Below are 19,470 nucleotides of genomic sequence, written 5' to 3' on the forward strand. Positions count from 1 at the left end.
TTCACTACTACTTTCTTACTTTTCTTGGCCAAAGAAATAATATAATTCAATAAAATAGTCCAGCAGTAACTCTTTCTGTTGATGCTGTATCATGGTCATTTTGTGATGTATATAAAATTCTAAGGTGTCACCACATACTGTATGTATGACCACATATTGTATGTGTCCATCTAAACGCCCGACCCTACTCTGAATGGATAGTGGTTCACCTTTTAACATTGATGATGTTATGTGGCTTTACTAGCGATCCACATCAGTAGTTCTATTCTTAGGAGCTTGATGTACACAGATCTTATTTTACCTATCTGTGCACATCATCATAGACCAGTGTTTGATATTGTCTTCTGTTACAGTGCACTGCATTTGCTGGGGGATTATGACCCATCTCTCTGTGCGCAGCATGTACTGTATAACCCTGAAAGCCCGACAGACTGATCCCAAGGGACAATTCTGGTACATGCATGCTTGTGTGTGTGTCTGTGTGTGTGTGCGCTGTTGATTTACTCATTGACCATCGTTCCCCCTGCTGTCTCCTGTGGGCCTTTATGCTGGGAGGAATCGATAACCTTCTCCCTCGCCTTGCCTCTCCACTGTGTCTCCTCCAGAACGGCGCTCTGTAGCACTCCATCAGCTCAAATGCTTATGCATGTTGCTCTGAATGGACACTGAATGGACACTGAATGGACTGAATGTAGGTTGTTGTTAAAAAAAATGCTAAAATATCAGACTTGTAACAGAGAAAAGTGCCATGAAAACAGCCGGAACACACACACACACACACACACACACACACACACACACACACACACACACACACACACACACACACATTCAAGCTCCCTTTATCTCACTCTCCCCCTGACATTAGCTGAACAGAGTCCATTACTGCCAGGTAATGGGTGAATGTCACAATAGCAGGATGTCATAAAGCTCTGGAGTGGTCTAATGGGTTTTGTTCAGGTTGAGGTGACACATGCACACTCGCACATGCACACACATACAGACACGCACTCTTCCGGGAAACTATCTTCCAATGTGCTTGATGCATTTACTCATCACATCACAGCCCTGGGCTCTGAAATGTTTGAAGAGCTCATACAATCTGTTTAAGGAAGCAAATTATAAGAATCATCTGTCACTTGGTTTAAATTCAGGGGGGTGGTTCTGCTGTTGTTACCTTATACGTTTCCCCATCTACTCCACCCACACATCCTATACACGTAGACAACTCCAAGGCTCAGGATGTGAAAAACCACTGAATGAAATCAAGACCGAAGTGACAAAGTTAAGCACAGATACAAGCAGAGTGGCAAAAGCAGAGGTTGCTGCCAGTTGCCAAGCCTAGTAGCCTCGGGGGGCAGGCAGATGGGAGAGCGAAGGCTTACGGATGGAGTGATCACGTGAGCTTATTTGCTTCATGTGTTGGCACACTAGAGGAGAGGAGGATGCAGGAGGAGGAGAGCAGGGGTGGAAGATGAGAAATCATCCAGGCCAGTTTGAAAGTCTTAATTCACCCAGTCTAGAAATCCTCCATTGTTCCATCAGCTCTCCTGTTATTTCCGTTTCAGAACTTTTCTTAGTTTACATTTACAGCATTTTACTTTTGGTTGTAATTTGCTTTCTTCAAGGAGTCAAGAGTAGAGAGAGATAGATTATAGGAGATATCTAAATTATCAGCTCAACACAGATTGTTATCCAATTAATGGTGGCCAAAATACTGAGTAAATAGATAAGATAGATAGATCAGCTACAGCTGTCATCATTAGGCTAATTAGTTTTTTTCCCAAGAGATTTATTTTCAATGCTGAACAGCATATGAACAGACAGTAGTGAAGAGGCTGTTGGTAATAACTGTTTTATTCTTTAAGATACCCTTACTCCAGTATGGCTTTCTTCATATTTCATTGATAACCAGATTTTTCCAAATGTTTCTTTTCTTTACACACACACACATATCAGTACCAGCACTGGTTGCTAAAGACCCTAAAAATGAAGTTTGAGGAGTGAACACACATACAGATGGTCAGGTAGGGCTGGATATGAACCAACTGTAAAGCTGTCAAGTTCTCAAAGCTGACATCGAATATGTGGTCACATTGTAATCCTGTTTACATATTTTTGATCAGATAGTTCCTGATTTAAATCAAAATGTTAGGCTATTTCTTACTGGGGCAAAGTTCTTGTACGGCTGCTTGTGTGTAGACAACATGCAACAAGAATTGTCCTTCTTTTCTTGAATGAATGGAAACGTGCATATCAGAGTAGGTTATCAAGATAAGTACTGTTTGTACCAAGACTTGGGTATTCAGTCCAGTTGGTGTTGCCAGTCAGTGCAGAGAAAATTAGGGAGTGTGTGATGTTTAAGGATTCAAATGTGGCTCACTTTTGCTTTCTGGTCCAGTCGCAAGATTATTTTGAACATGTTTGGCTTTCGTGATTGAAACTAGAAGTTTCTACATCATAGGCATGAGTGGGAGAAATAATACCTAAAAAAATATCTGAGACTGCCAATTAAATAGAAAAATTGTGTGATCTGCCACGAATTTGACAGAGTTATTGTATAACACAGTTCATCCAAGGTTCAGTGGAGAGCCACAGTTCAGCTGACTGTTCATTCACCTGCAACTCTCTCTGCAGTGAACAGTCCTTGTCGGCTCTTTCTCTCCTATTTAACCAAACTGTGTCTTTTCTTTGATTTTCTTTCTCCGTTTCCACAGAATTTGCAGCAGAAATATTTTAGGTACAGTCATAAGAATATTCGTGTTCTCGCAAGGTTTGAGGGTTTGCCTTTCGACACACCTCTAATCATAGTTAGAAGTTAGTAATAGTTAATCACTAGTCGCCTAGTGTGTAGTCCGCTGTATCCAACCTTACTCAGCTGCTTGAGTTGTGCCTCTTTGTGGCTGAAAAAACTTTGTGTAAGTTGATGAATGTGTAGGATGTCTAGTCTTTGCTACTGTAATATTCAGTTCTGACTTTAAACAGTTGTCTCGCACCTTTCTAGTGGGATATTTGAAAAAAAATAGTTTTGATAGTCGTCTTTACGCCAATAAGCACAGTTAGATTTTCCATGATTGCATTGTTGCAAGATTTGAGAAATACATCCTTTATCATGTACAAATTGTCTTTAGCTTTCTCAACATGGATTGACTTTGCTAATTACAAAAGCTAAATTACATGCATTTATACATTCTGTACACGTATATACATGTTGGTGTGTGGATATGTTTCGGAGTGTGAGGAAATTGATTATAAGCTAAAGAGGAACTGATTAGCACATGTTGACATTAACGGTGGAATCCATTCCTGAAACCACACATGGTTGACCTTTGACATAGATGAGCGTTTGAGCTTATCGGTCAATATGTTGAATCAGTGACGGCTTAGGCAGGAGGGGCTGGGAGCGGGGTGTGTTATTCTTTAACAGAACATTGGAGGATGTCTATTGGTTATGTTTTTATGGCTATGATATGTTTAACGCTGTCTCTACTAACCTTTACATGTTCAACCCACGTAGCCATCATGCTACTAGCTTTAATTCCAATCACATTTATAGACTTTCACATCACCTGACTAAGATGTTGATACACCTTACAGTACAACAACAGACAGGATGTCATAGTCAGTTCCTTCTTGGACTGTAAAATGTTTAATTTAGCATAAAGACGGGTGCACACACACACGTGCCGTCTCCAGCACGCAGACAAACATCCTCTTTCTCGCTCAGCTGTATGCGTCAGTGTGGTGTGACATTTGTTCACTGCATCATCACTGCATTTCACCAGAAATGAACAAAGAATGATTATCTTATTCTCCGTCTCTCTTCCTCTCCTTTCCTGTCTTCTCTTCTCCAGTCTTCGGGCACCAGCGTGATAGTGGACATCGCGGTAATGGGTGAGGCCCATGGTTTGATTTCAGACCTGCTGGCAGACCCCTCGCTGCCCCCTAACACCTGCAGCTCTCTGAAGGCTGTCAGCAACCTCCTCAGCACCCAGATCAGCCTCCAACCGCTCCACCGGCCTCGCGTCCCTGCAGACACACACACCTGCTCTGACTCTGAGGAGGGGCCTGAAAAAGCAGAAAGACTGGCCATCCCAAAGGTAAATGTTTTAGCAGAGGCTCCCAACCTGAGGGTCAGGACCCCCCCCCATAAGATCCCCAAATAAATCTAAGGGATCGCAAGAAAGAAATTCTGTTACCAAAAAATAGTTAATATTTGACGTTCTTTTCACTTTTTGGTTGAACTGCTTATAACTCATTGTTAATGTAGACTTGAGCCTCAAGCAGAGATGAGGATCTGGCTACAGACGTCTGCTAAGCTCACTTCTTTTTAACGCCTCGCCCCAAGATTTTTTTCCAATTTCAAACTTGTCGTCCTCAGCCCCCAGTATTTTTGATTGTGCATGGTTCTTTTGTATGTAGCCTAATTTTTGGAGGTACAATTTCTTTTTGAATTAAAGAATGAAATATGGAAGCTTTATAGTACATTTGTATGGTGACACACTGTCACTGTGTTGTGATTGGTGGGTCTATTGTTGTCTAATGTTAGTAGTTAAAGTACATATGGGACCCCAGTCGAAAAACTCTGGACATGCCACTGGCCCCAACCCAACCCCAACATAATTCATGAGACTTGGTGCAGCTCCCTCTGGAGCCGCAAAAGGCTTTATACAATTTTGTTCACATGTGCAGTACTACTCCCCGAGACCTGTAAACAGACTTTGATTTAATCGGTTCCCTTTTAAAGAAACAAATATCATAATTAGTAAAGGACAATATCGCTGAATTAGGGAATTTAGATGTGTTACCATAAGTGTGTTCATGGATGGAGAACCAGCTGTATCAAAGTGTCAAACACACACACATATGCCCAGGTATACCTCTTTCTGCATGTATCACCCCCCTTTCCTCCCTCACCGCTGGCATAGTGTGGGGCTCTAATGTAGCTAACAATGACGCACAGGCTTCCAGAGGGCTTTTTAATGTTTTACAAGGCCAGTGCTACAAAATGTATGTGGGCACTTAAGGCGGCAAGGAAACTAAATAAAGCGTGTGATGCAATGCAGGATAGCCTACCAGGAAAGTGACAAGCAGCTTTAACGCTGCCTGAGTGCACTCAAATGCTCGACGCATGTAGTGGAACTCAATGAGATGCTGCCTCATTTTAGCTCATTGGGGATTTGTGAGTCTGCGTGTGGCGCAAGTTGGTGATTCAGCTCATTTGTGCTGCCCTGCTGTATGGCTCTGAACTAAGGACAGAAATAGCAGTTGCATAAAGGCAATAAGAAATGTTGGTGGCTGAGGTGCATTTGTTACTCAGGTTTTGACTTGGCTTAGCGAGACAGCAAAACACTTTGTTTCCTTTCTTGTTAAAAGCTCAGGAAGAATTTGGCTTTCCCTTGTCTTTTTCCTGCTTTAACTCCAGCAGCTCTGGCTATTTGTTGAGTTTCCAAACTGCTTCCAAACATTGAACCACCCTCTGCTGCACAGATTTGTCTTTATAATACTTAATATTACAGCCACACATTTTCCAAAGCATACCATCAGGTTATAAGATTTTTGAATCCATTGGATTATATTGTTTTCACACACTATTAGATGCCTTTGATTAGCTTCCCTTCACTGTAGGAGAGAAGTACACCACAGAGCACTGTGAGATCGTGTGTGTGTGTGTGTGTGTGTGTGTGTGTGTGTGTGTTTTGATGGCAGTGATGCTTCTTTGTGTGTGTGTGTGTGTGTTTTGATGGCAGTGATGCTTCTGTGTGTGTGTGTGTGTGTGTGTGTGTGTGTGTGTGTGTGTGTGTGTGTGTGTGTGTGTGTGTGGTTATCTGCCTGAGCAGTGAACAGACAAAGAGAGAGGGAGAGAGAGACCCTTTAAGAAAAATACACCAACTGCACAAAAATACAAACTGACAAATAACTGAGTTTAGCTCATGGCTTTACAACAAAATTTACAACACTGGATAGATTGACACCACAGGGCAAACAAGCAGGACTCCTGTCTACTTACCACTCAGCCTCCCGTATGCTTTTAAAAAACAGGAATGGGCTGGAAGAACAAATATGGCATCCTTCTAGTTTGATGTCTTTACTTTTTTGACGGAGGAGAAAAGTAGGCACAACAGTTAATATGCAGGAAAATCTAGCTCTGTTTATCAGTTACAACGTATCCCAGAGGCTGAAACGTCACGTTTTAACTGTTAAGTAGAGATGTATTTCTCTATTTCTGCACAGACCAAGTGTGCTACTGTATCTGCCTTTCTTTTACCGATTTCCTATTTTGTTGGCAGCACTTTGTCTCTAGTTGTGTGAACTGTGTGCAACGTTTTGGATCTTTTCACTTTTTGAGACAAGACAAGAGTTTTTTACTTGCAATGACAAGTAAAACAAATACAAAGGTGATATAAATAAGAATGTGGTCACATTAACAGTATTCACTAAATGTAAATGTAAAAGAGTGGAGGATTATCAAGAGTTCTAGTGATTACAAGAAATCTTGTCATGTATGCAAAGGAATTGGAGCAGATGTGAAAAGACAGCAAGTAAGAAATTTCAGCACAGAAATGCAAAATGTACTTATATATATGTATATATATTATATTATATTAATTCACATCCCAGGCTCCAGGGGATAAAGTGTTTAGACATGTAGAAACAAAGAGTATGTTCATTATTAGTTGGAGGTCTAGAAAAAACAAAAAAACACAGTTAGTTTTTCCACATATAACATATACTTTTGATACAAACACACAGGCAGGCCCATATCTGTGGCATTTCTGAGGAAGTGTCCAATAAGATGCAACTATTCATAACTTTTCATCAAAAATCCCCTCAATTTTGAGATTCTGTCCAGTTGCCATTCCCTCATGCAAAGCTTCTGGGAGTCTGTAAACATGTGTTTGTTTATCTGCATTACAGCGTCTAAGACGGAGTCTGCCCCCGGGGTTGCTTAGGAGAATCTCGTCAACTTGGACCACGACCACCTCAGCTACAGGGCTGCCCACCATCGAGCCCGGCCCTGTTCGCAGAGACCGCTCAGCCAGCATCAAACACACCACAGACAGGTAACTCTCACTCACTGCAATCAAGAGGAACACAATGACTTTGAACAGTAACAGATCAAGAAGACATTTTCATGTTCTTTCATTAAATCAGTGAATCATGGAACAATTCGGTGATGATGACCATCTCAAAGAGTCGCTCCATGTCTGCCTCCTATGCTGCCTCCGTCACCTCCAACCACCTCTACAGCAAACCACTGGGAAGACCAGGTATGTGTGTATGTACAGGTCTACTTAACACACTGAGTAACAGCCGAGTGTGTCGAGTAAGTTAAGTTACTTGGGTAAAAGAGGTCCTTGTTCATACTAGATTTTTGAAAACAGTTAACAATAGAAAATTCTCTTCTCAGATTGACAATTCATTGCACATAGTTTCACATTTGACAGATTTAGCATTGTCTAGCTGCTGAGTTGCTCTGTAATTGATATGACTTAAAACATAACAAAGAAAAAAATAGTATCAAGATCAAATTATGTGAGGACTGAAACAGTGTTGCTCTGTTTTTCAGGTTTACCCCCCTCCAACGTGTCACCTCTGGGCTCTCCGTGCCCGTCTCCTCCCGTCCAGGGCACTCCTGTCTCCAGCCCCACTACAAAGACATGTTCGGTGCAGCTTCCTGAGCCGGCTGGGCCCCTGACAGAGCGGACCCCTGGCTCTGTGGCCCCCAAGAGCCACCACAGAGCCTTAACTCACAGCCAGAGCGCTCCAAGCTCCACCACCCCTCACTGGCGGCCCCCGCCACTCTGCGGCAGGTAATGTGCCTGCGATAAGGCTTCAAAAGCATCTGTGTCTGTTTGTGTTCATTAGTCTATACTGGGAAGACATGAACTGTTTCAGCTATCAGAGGAGAGAGAATGATCAGGATGGACTAACATGTATCCTCTGAATGTGTCGGTGTTTCTCTGCTCTCTTTCTGTCAGCTGTGGCAGGCCGTTCAACAATCGACTAAACCACGGGGTAGAATCTGTCGACAAAGGAGACAGAATACCCCATCCAGGTAAACAGTCTGTAAACTGTCGACATTAGACATTTCTATCCAACTGAGCTGGGAACATACAGGCAAAATGCTTCCTCCATAGAGTTAAGTAAAAAAAGGTAGTGTTAGAGGAGAGATTTGGTCACATACTGTATTTCCACCAGCACACTAGTATTCCACAATCTAAACACAGTAATGAAGTTTTCTGGTGTGAAAGAAGGATCTGTGAATCTTAACGAGGGAAATTATATAAAAGGAAATGCTTCTAAAGTTTAACCTGATTGATAAATATACACTATTCTTCCAGCTTATTTTCTAGGTTGATAATTTGATTCACTCATACTGACTTTCTCCACAACTACCCTCATTGTAACTTTGGATAACCATCAACACGCTTACATGAAATCGCACGTGTCTAATGTGTGTGATGTCTCCCCAGATGAGCGCGCCGTAGCTTCTTCAGACTATGACAGCACCTACGACAGCACCTACGAGACCAACCACAGTGACAGCAGCGACTTTGCACAGAATGAAGAGGAGGGAGAGGGAGGCAAGAAGCCGCCAGAAGCAAGGGAAGGTTGCAGGGAGTATCTGGCAGAGGGCATCGTTCTTCACCCACTCCTGCCATCACCAGAGGTAGGCAATCGGACAGACTATTATGTGCTTCAGTGTGCTTGAAATCCCTCCAAAGACAACAAGAAAGAACGATAATCTAATCTTTATTTACTTTCATTAGGTAGATAAACTGCTTAATAAACAACAGACAATGCCTGTCCTAAATGCTGTAAATCAAGCAGTGTGTATCTACAGAGCGAATTGTGAACTGACCTATCAGTGGTGACTGAAGAGTTTATTTTACTGTACCTGCAAGTATATCTTTCTGACCTCTCCTCTGTGCCTTTTCCTGACAGGACAAGCCGATCTTGGCCCTGGAGCCTCTGGTGATGACGGGGCTGGAGCCTCTGATGAGTCAACTCAACAACTGGAACTTCCCCATTTTCAGTCTAGTGGAGAGGACCCATAGCAAGACAGGCTGCATCCTCAGTCAGGTAAACACTAATTAGCGAGGAAACGCTGAAACCCATGTGACATTTGTTTAGAGAAAACACATCGATACTGATTTAATTAAAAGGAACTCATATTGACGGAAATGTTCACATGTATGTAATTAGCAGTTTAATGTGGTGGTGACATTAGCTGTAAATCTGCATCTTAAGCTTGCAACAACAACAACAACAACAACACTAGCGGCCAAAATGTCATCAGTTCCACAAACCGTTTTGCATTAGTGGATTCTATATTCAGGCTGGGAATGTGTATTTCTAAATAATTCAAAGAAACAAAAGTATGCTGCGGAATAACTTGACCTACAAGATCGGGTCTTGACAACTCTGATGTTGTCCTCGTGTTATGTCCCAGGTTTCCTATAGGCTCTTTGAGGACACGGGTCTATTTGAGACCTTCAGAATTCCCGTACAAGAGTTCATGAACTACTTCCATGCTCTGGAGAACGGATACAGGGTCATCCCTTGTGAGTAGAGGATCTCCATGTTTGTCAAATTGTTAAAGTGAATTATTGATATCCAGCATTACCTCTATCTGCCACAAGGTGGATGTATTGCTCCATCAGTGAAAGAAAAACAGGACGACTTTCTGCTTCAGTAATTTGCGGCATGCTCATAGTGTTCACAGCTGGCAGGAATATCAAGTTTCCTGTTGGTTTCATTTTGGTGTTTAATATCAGAGTATGATCACTACGGTGTTAATGCCAGTTGTATGAGCTCTTAAAATGTTATGACAGCATCTAAAATCTTCAAAAGAATTTGAATGACAGTATTTGACCGAAGAACGAACACTTAGTTGTAGTGTTTTTGATCTACATGATGTGTACATTTTAAATTCACAGTAAAGTTTCAGTGTCAGGGGGTCAACTATATTTATGCATTGTGCAATTATTTTTAGGTGTATGTTTCCATGGACCACCATATTCACTTCTTATGAAAACCACTTCAATCTCCATTTTAAGATAATAATAGACTGCTATCAATCAATATCGACCCCTTTTCAAAAAAACACTTGAATCCATAAATGGTCTGCTAATTTTACATGTTGGCGTTGGCTGAGTGATTGCATTGCAATGCCTTGATTGAAAGCTACACAAGCTGCACTACTTTTGTAAAAATGTCTGGACATTGGTGTGATGCCGCAATCACAGAACTGCTCGCCCTCAGACAGATGAAATAACAAGTAAACAACCTCTTGTACTGTACATTTACTGTCGCTTACTGCATTACCTAGTCCTGTGCCAGATGACCAAATACATGAGAGCTTTGCCTGCATGCATTTTGTGTCGTCTCGTATTTGAACATGGCTCAACATGAAACTTTCACATAAAAGACCTGTTTTAAAAGGCAGAAAACCATTACTTCAGCAATGTTACAGATTCCTTGTCTGAAAGGGATTTTAGTGTATGCTTTCCAGGTCCAGCTGGGGTTTCAACACAGTGGTCTTACTGCCCTACACTGGCGTGAATTAGCATTTTTTATAATACTCTCCTCAGATCACAACCGGATCCATGCCACTGATGTGCTGCATGCTGTTTGGTACCTCACCACTCAGCCTGTGCCAGGCCTGCCCTCCCTGCTGACTGAGAATGGGATACACATTGGTGAGGACTTTAAATACATACAGTAGTTTCTCAAAACCAACCTGCAAGAACATTCCCGCTTAACCATGTCAGTCACAGTTCTTTGTCAAACAAATCCACCATCCCCTGTGGCTCAAGGGTTAAGATGCTGACAATTAATTACAACATACCTTTGTTGCCCATCTCTCCCACTCATTTCCTGTCATCCATCTCTATTATTGTGATCTAATAAAGGCATAAAACATCGCAAAAAATAAAGAAAAACAAATCCAACCTCATGTTTGATGCTGATTTGTCAAATTTGTTGGTGTTCTATGCCCCTTTTTGTCTTACTGTGATTGAGTCACATTAGTGTCACACACATTCACAGAGGCTTTCAAAACAAACAAAAACTGAGTCACGAAACATACACAGATTGTAGCATGACAGACTGTCAGGCATTCATTCAGACAAACCGACAAACACAGACAGGTGGATGAAAGTGCTTTCACAAACAGGAGGAGACGTAGGCACGCGATCCGTGGATAAAAAAGGGGATTTGGCAAAAGAAACAGGCATTTTAATTTGCATCAGAGTATCACAAGAATTCAATTCTTGTTAACAGATGTTGGTTTGTTAAATTATGTTTAATTGTGTTAAACATAGTAACAACAACATGACCCACTTTACGTGTGGTTTGATTGGTGTAGAAATCTGGCAGGCATGTTTTGCTGTTTAATTGATCCCATCCACTACTGTATATATGACTGACCCCACAAGACTAACAATAGAATAAATAAGGTTGCATTTAACCATTTTATCTGTCCTGAACTTCAGTGAATGCTTCTTCTATGTTTTACTCTTGTTTATGTTCACTTACAATGTCAAACGCTTCGTATAATAGCATACCTCGTCCTGGTCATTTTCCTCCCACCTTCACATTTCTATACTGTATTTATTATTTTCTCTTGATATTGTTTTGTCACTTACTCATTTTTTAGTCAACAGCATCCTGGTGATAGATACTGTAGAGTAGGTGTTCGGCCTGAATAAATAGTCTGAGAGCACCAGGTTTTACAGCAAGTAATGAGGTGGCAGCATTTGAGCAAAGAGCACCAGTGACTGGTGCACTTCATGTGGTCTCTTTTCGCCCGTAGACTCAGAGAATGGCATAACGCCGGGCGCCACAGGCTTCCTAGTATCCAAGATGAACTCTGTGCTGGAGGAAGGCTATGGCTCCCTGGCTGGCCTTATCCCTGGCCTGGAGCTCATGGCCCTGTATGTAGCTGCTGCCATGCACGACTATGACCATCCCGGAAGAACCAACGCCTTTCTAGTAGCTACCAGTGCACCACAGGTAAGTAAACGCAGCTGCTTCAGTATGCATGATGTGCATTAACATACTTATCGACTTAACCACGTTAAGCTCACAACATGGCTTGAAGAAGACCGTTTCTGTTTGAAATGTTATGTAGCGTTGATAAGCAGCAGATCACCATTAGTGCACTGATGGTGTGTTTCAAATTGAATGCTAATTTAACTTTCTCCTCTTCCACTGTAGGCTCTTCTATACAACGATCGTTCAGTCTTGGAAAATCACCATGCAGCTTCAGCATGGAACCTCTTCATGTCTCGACCTGAGTACAACTTCCTGGTTAACCTTGAACATGTGGAGTTCAAGCGCTTCCGCTTCCTAGTCATTGAAGCCATCCTGGCCACCGACCTTAAAAAGCACTTTGACTTCTTAGCAGAGTTTAATGCAAAGGTAAACATTCATGCATTTATTGTTGTCATCGGCTATCTCAGCTCTTATATATATTATATATGTTTCTTTTCTCCTAGATTGTTCTAGACTAAAGTTGACAACCAATCAGAAGGGACAATCCATAACTGTGTCTCTTTACACAAACCTTCCTGTGCACATCTCTCCAGGTGGGTGATGAAGGAATGTCCGGTATTGATTGGACCAACGAAAACGACCGATTGCTGGTGTGCCAGATGTGCATCAAGCTGGCAGATGTCAATGGACCGCTGAAGTGTAAGGAGCTGCACCTGCAGTGGACAGAGGGGATCGTCAACGAGTTCTACGAACAAGTATGCTTATAAATCTCTGCAATCTGACAGGAACAAATGGTCTTTGGGTGGTCTCCAGAGAAAAAAATTATTAGCATTTAAACAGATACTGTAGCGTCTCACACATAGATGGGAGTGTACCGTACTGAGCGCAGTAAGTAATGAATAATACCCACTGATTAAAATGTGCAAAAGCTGTTGCTAACAGAAGTGAAAAATATATTGAACAAAATGAAAGGTTCAGAAAGTATTATTGTATTACATTATGTCCACTTATACAATTCTGTAAATTCAAACCAAATCTATTTAACTTTTGCCGAACAGCAACCACTGTGACCACAAGTGATAACAGGAAAACGGTAAATGCTAATAAAAAGTGTAGCGGTAGTACAAATAGAGAGAAGAGTCAATAAAGTAAGTTAAACAAGAGTATCTATCTTAAGTTTGCTAATATTAGCTAACATTAGCCACCAGAAGCTATTGGTCATGCCAGACCAAGTAAAACTGTAGCTGAAAAGTGTACTGAATTGAACAAAGGTGCGTTTTATTGCTTATGAATTCAACATTTCATTTGTAAGAGAAAGAATGTGTTATATCATGTTTCAAAAGTTACATAGTCATACTTTAAAGTTAATCAAAATAAAAAAAATAAGACATCTTTAGGTATTATTTATTAAGCGTTAACAGTCAAAAACTAATCTGCTTCATAAGGATGGTGATACAGCAGATGACAGGGATTTAGTTTCTTGCTCAAGGACCCTTCAGCAATGTTTTTATGTTGTGAACAAAAATAGAATCATCAAAACACTCACCTACTAGCTCATGAATTTGTTAGAGATTACTCTAGACGGATGCCTGGCAACAAATCCTGCTCTTAACTAAACAATGCCTCTTATTGGTCAATTCAGTTAGTGCCGAGCAAGTCGATAAAGATCAAATCTGATTAGCCAAAGAGATATGATTAATTTCTAAGCAACGACATGTTGTGACTAGAAAACTTTGAGACTTCTGAGCCAGAATTGAAGCTATTTTATGAATTCTGCTTTTATTTTGTGTACTATCCATATTATATATATATATATATATATATATATATATATATATTTTTTTTTTTTTTTTTTCATTTTGAGTGGAATATATATATATATATTTCTTTTTCTTTGCATTTGCACACAAATGTTCAGGCTGTAACAGAAGTTTGTTATCACCAGGTTGTGTGATCAGCAAACTCACTATCAGCATTTATTTTGTTATTTTGTTAATTTCTAATGAAGGGAACTTGTGTACCAACGATATCAGGACACTGTGTAGCAGCTGGAAACCTCTAATCAAAGCGGCGCTGATTACTGAGGAAAATGTCCCCCCTCTGATCTGTTTCTGAAGCTTAGCATTCTGCTATTCCTTTCAAACCCTCTGTTCAATTCTCATAATAGCTTTGAGAATTATGTATGTCCTTTGAGCGGGAGCATTGGCGGAGGGTGGGGGTGAGAGAGGGCGGGTGAGAGACAGAGGGTGTGCGTATCTTTTTCTCTTCAGAGGGGAGACGGATGACCTAAATGAGTCATCTTTGACAGTGCTCATTCACAGTCACACAGAGGAAGATCACAGGGAGGGAACTGAGGCTCTCAGCGGCTACAAAGTCAGTACAGATGTGCACACACACATTTATTGTGATAATGCATTTACATTATTACATTATACTCTGCAATGCATCACTTTAATATTCAAACCTTTTCCAATTTCTGGTAATGATAAACAATTCCCTCTCTCTCCCCACTCCTACTGTATGTACACACACACACCTCTCACCCGAACCACTAATGCTGTGCACTGACGCCATCCAAGTTTCATGTTGTCATAGCAATGGGAGCCGTCGTCCCTCTGTCCTCCAACTGAATCGCTTTAAACGCCCTGACATCAGAAAACAAACACAAAAGCACTATACGTGACTGTCACAATATATGAAAGTACAACACAAGCTACTCCACATCAGACACTCTGCAACATAAACCACAGCCACATGGAGCCACCTTTATTATCAAGAAACAAAACAATGGAAATTGTCCTAATATAAAAATGGCAGTGGAATGTATTTTGCCGGAACGAGCACTTAACAGGTACATTTCAAAGGTTATTGTAGAAATGGCTCTAGTTTGTGTGAGGCTGAACGTTTCCGTCAGGAATGCAATCAGCAGAATAAATTCAAACATGAGATTCCGACCATCATGGCTGTCTCAGATATGTGTTCATCACAGCTCTGTCTTTGTGGACACAAAATAGAAAAATGGAAAAGGCATGAATGGCAAATAACCCAAGGACGAGAAAGGAACAGCATGGCTCCACTTTGCCTCGTTTTTATACGGCCTCCATTTACAATTGATGATTATATATGTCATACAAATGGCTCCTTGAGCAAATACAATTCCAAGCATCTGATATATCGTGGGGAGTGTCTATGCGTATTTGGTGGCCAAAGATAATTAGTCAGAATATGCATGTCAGTATTTACTGATGGTGACCTTATGGATAACAAATGCACAGATTATAGTCACCATTACTGAAGCAAATCTCTGCTGACAGCCTCGTTTATATGATTGATTCCCACCGATCAGCCTCAGTTTGAATTGATGTTTTTCTATTTGTAGTCTTCTTGACCTACTTTCAGGGGACTGTACCCAGAGGTATACAGTATATGTGGGACTTTCTGTGCTTGCCAGTGGAGCTGTACAGAAGACACAATTTTATGTCTGAGTTTAAAAAACTAGAGTGATATAGAGTTTACCTACCAATTATGATATGTCTTAATATGTTATATATTAATATACTTGATATATAATTTGAATTGTATGATGTGGTACTTTTCTTAATACATTTACAAATGTAGAGATGGAACAATACATTAAAGGAGAAATGCATGTATGTTTTATGCTTTTACAGCACTTTGAATATGCAGTCCAGTAACAACCTGTTTTTGTAATATTTGTTATGCATTTATCAAGTCTGCAGTGGGTAAATCTCTCCTGTTTTCTATTATCACTTGCTCTGTGGCTCATAGAGTGAAACACTTTTACCATCAGAGAAGAAAAAAACAACTAAATATTTGTATTCATGTATGATCAGATTTTGGTTGCTGGACAGAAACAGAAAGCTAAAAATCTCTACTTTACTTTCTACTAATTTTAAAGTTGAAAAAATTTTGAATTCAAATATCTCATGAATTCTTTAGACCTGATGTTGAGTTACCTGAAGAGAACGCAAGATTCATTTCAAGCCAATCATTTTGACCTGGAGCTATAAAAACATGGAGCAGTGGAGAAAAAAGTTCTCTCTCTCATCATTATATAAGATAAATTTTCCATTTTCCAGTTCATTTATATTTGATCATTTCTGTGCACCTGACATATTTGCCATGTTCGTACCCTTCTAGGGTGACGAAGAAGCAAGCCTGGGCCTTCCCATCAGCCCGTTCATGGACCGCTCCGCTCCGCAGCTCGCTAAACTACAGGAGTCGTTCATCACTCACATAGTGGGACCTCTATGCTCCTCCTATGACTCTGCTGCCCTTATGCCGGGACACTGGGTTGACCCACCTGAGGGAGAGACGGAGCCAGAGGAGGCGAAGGAAGGACAAGATACAGAAGAGGAAGAGGAGGATATGACAGATGAGGACGCATCAACAAGTTCTGAAACCTCCCGTATGTCAACCTCTTATTTAATTCATGTTGCAGAAAATATCTCATTGATTATATTGAGTATTGAGTGTGTGGCCTCCGTGAATATTTATTCAGACTACATCACTTTGTTAAAACTGTGAGATGAATGACTTGTTGCTGGGTTGGACCCGGGGAGATTTGACTGGAGTTCTGTTTTTGTTGCTCTATGGGTAAAGTTAAGATTGTATATTTTTTAATTAAGTTTTTTAAGTTGAGATTCACAAAAAGAAAGTGATCACTGGGCTTAGAGAGTTTCAGTGGTGTCAATTGTGGATTTGAGGCTTGGCTGATTTGGAGAGGAACAGGCTCAAGCTTTTAAGCAGATATGAAGCCATTTCTATTGCATTTAATTTTACAGTCTTTTTCTGTTCATTTTTTAATAGCAATTGTTTGATTTACATTTATTGGAAGGCATTTATTGTACCACTGGAGCCACTTTCACTACAGCTGTGATATATCTAGAAAGATACCAAAGATGGATTGATATGACTCTCATATGTGTCCGTGATAATATGAAGCTGGAGCTAGCTGGAGACGGCTAGCTTAGTTTACCATGGAGACTGGAAACATCAGAATCAGAATCAGGTCCATACCTAGTAGGTTTTCACATACAAGGAATTTGCAAGTCAAGAAGCGTAAATGTAAAATATAAAATTGACAATGAAATATGAAGCAATACTATAAACATGGGGAAACACCTCTGTTTAGGTAAAAAAAAAAAAGGGAAAAAAACGTATTAAACTAACGAGATATAACTTGATTGATTGATTAGAGGACTTTAAGAAGTGCTGCTGGAAGATTTTTTAATCTTCGTTCAGAGTCGATCAAGATGTTTTGCCCTGTTTGCACTCTTTATGCTAAGCTATGCTAACTGCCTCCTGGCTGTAGCTTCATATTTAATGTACGGACTTTAGAGTGGTATCAATGCTTTCATCTAACTCTCGGCAAGAAAGCAAAGTCGTACCCAACTTTCTGAGGAGCTCGTCTAACTGTTGGCTTTGTGTCTGACAGAGCGGCAAGAAACCAAAAATGTGAGCAGGAGGAAAGTGTTTTGCCAGATCACACAGCATCTTCTGGAAAACCATGAAATGTGGAAAAGAGTCATTGCTGCAGAAGCCCAGGAGGAGGCCCAGAAAGAGGACCCGAACTGCATCAGCAGCCCCACCGATCCAATCACAGCCATTCACGAGGAAGAGGAGGAGCAAGCAAGCAAAGAGGAGGAGTCGACTGACGACCTTGATGAAAGGGAAGAGGTGCCGGCTATAGAGGAAGAGGAAATCCTTCCGCAATCAGAGACTTCAGGGGAAAAAGAGGAGGAACCAGAGTGATATTATGAACTTTGACCTCCTCTCAAACCAGGAATCTGAACGTTGTCTAAAAATGTTTGTTTCTTTCCTAACTAAACTCTTGATATGGTAGCCAGCACATCACTTCGACACAACACTGTAGAAGATGTTTTGGGTAATATGTGCCTAACTGGGTTTGAGGACAGGGATGATGCATGCCCAGTTCATCTGACAAAGGGAGAGAGGTGAGATGAGCAAAAGATGACGTGACTGAGGAAAAAGAAAAAGAGAATGATTGGGACTGTATTTGTTTTTGTTGTAGTGTTTGTTTTAGTCTGGATCTGGTGCCCTGCCCTCACCCAGGCTGCCCATCCTGCACTACGGGCCAAGCACGCTGAATCACAGATTCACTCCACCAGTGAGTAATACACTGTCACAAGCCCCCCCCCCCACGCCTTGTTGCTCCCATGCTATCAGCACACTGTGGAGCCACCCACCTGGTTGAGGATGTGCAACAAGCCCCTTCTCCTTGAAGACAATGGGATGAAAGCCAGGGAAAAAGCTGTGTCCACTGAGGCTTAGCCGTGTGGGTTTCAAGGGAGACGGAAATAAGGACCAGTTGTAGCACATTGTGTATACAGACATACACCCACTCAAGCTTTGCGCACACACACACACACACACACACACACACACACACACACACACACACACACACACACACACTCCCACTCACACACACACAATGCTACAGTAGAAACACATTCCATACTCAGAACAGATAGGAAGTTTAACAAAGAGCCCTGTTGCTCCAAAAGCTTTATTCTCGCTCAAGGAAAAACATACAAAACAAGGTTTTGTTCATCAACAATGTTTGTCCTTAATCGCATGTTTTCTCCCCGTCTGTTGTTACTCAAAGACACTTACACGTTTCCAGGCCACACAACTCAGGAAGGCAGACACCCGTAGAAAAACAGAAACAAGAAGGACTTGCCGTGTCCTTTTCCGTTTACTTGCTTTAAGAATTTCTTTCTGTGCTGCATGAGATGCCATTGATTTGCCGATATACCCAGAGACGCGTGGTTCCCTTTGTGAATCACAAAGGAACCACAAGGGAAAAAAGCTCATTGATCACATTATACTGTGTATCACAATTATAGTTCATTTCGTCTGCTCTCTCAGTGTCGGCCTCCCATTGGTCCCTATGCTGTAACGCAGGAGATCATACTGTTAATCACATTAAAACTAACTCACAAGACTTGGTAATAAGGTAATGTGTTTTATTAGGTAAATATAATTTGTGCCCGCATTTTATGTCACTTCCCAACTAGTTTGCTTAATCTAGAATAAGACAAGAATTCTTCCTTCTTTGCAATATCATTTATAGCCTGGTATGTAGGCCAAATGTTTCAGAAAGTAATCCAGTAAGCCATAGTGGCAAGAGCTGACTCACAGCTCCAAATCACACAAGAGGATATACGTCAATAAGACATTAAGAACAATACTACCCTGTGGAGCCTGTTGCCATCCAGGGGGTGCTATGTACCCACAAGAAACTATCTGCACGCCTCAATCAGATCCAGATAATTTGATCTTTAATTATTTTGCACAAAAAGGCAAAGAAAGTAATATTAACCATTTCTGAGCCATGTAAAAAAACACAGCTGCATAAATGTATACTGATAATTAATATACAGCTGCATAAATGTATACTGATAATTAATATACAGCTGC

The 19,470-nt window shown here is 41.0% G+C and overlaps 1 protein-coding gene across 1 annotated transcript in view; it reads left to right on the forward strand.

Moving 5' to 3' along the window:
* Positions 1 to 17,778, forward strand: part of pde3a (phosphodiesterase 3A, cGMP-inhibited) — a 44,802-nt gene extending 27,024 nt beyond the window's left edge. Inside the window, exons 3-16 of the mRNA XM_070905797.1 lie at positions 3,855 to 4,100; positions 6,919 to 7,064; positions 7,156 to 7,271; positions 7,571 to 7,814; positions 7,983 to 8,059; positions 8,478 to 8,674; positions 8,950 to 9,087; positions 9,458 to 9,569; positions 10,599 to 10,706; positions 11,822 to 12,021; positions 12,226 to 12,429; positions 12,597 to 12,758; positions 16,165 to 16,432; positions 17,462 to 17,778. Coding sequence (XP_070761898.1) covers positions 3,855 to 4,100; positions 6,919 to 7,064; positions 7,156 to 7,271; positions 7,571 to 7,814; positions 7,983 to 8,059; positions 8,478 to 8,674; positions 8,950 to 9,087; positions 9,458 to 9,569; positions 10,599 to 10,706; positions 11,822 to 12,021; positions 12,226 to 12,429; positions 12,597 to 12,758; positions 16,165 to 16,432; positions 17,462 to 17,778 — 2,535 coding nt within the window. The remainder of the gene's footprint in view (positions 1 to 3,854; positions 4,101 to 6,918; positions 7,065 to 7,155; positions 7,272 to 7,570; positions 7,815 to 7,982; positions 8,060 to 8,477; positions 8,675 to 8,949; positions 9,088 to 9,457; positions 9,570 to 10,598; positions 10,707 to 11,821; positions 12,022 to 12,225; positions 12,430 to 12,596; positions 12,759 to 16,164; positions 16,433 to 17,461) is intronic.
* The last annotated feature ends 1,692 nt before the right edge of the window (positions 17,779 to 19,470 follow it).

Source organism: Enoplosus armatus, chromosome 5, assembly GCF_043641665.1.
Source record: "Enoplosus armatus isolate fEnoArm2 chromosome 5, fEnoArm2.hap1, whole genome shotgun sequence".
Lineage (NCBI taxonomy): Eukaryota > Metazoa > Chordata > Actinopteri > Centrarchiformes > Enoplosidae > Enoplosus > Enoplosus armatus.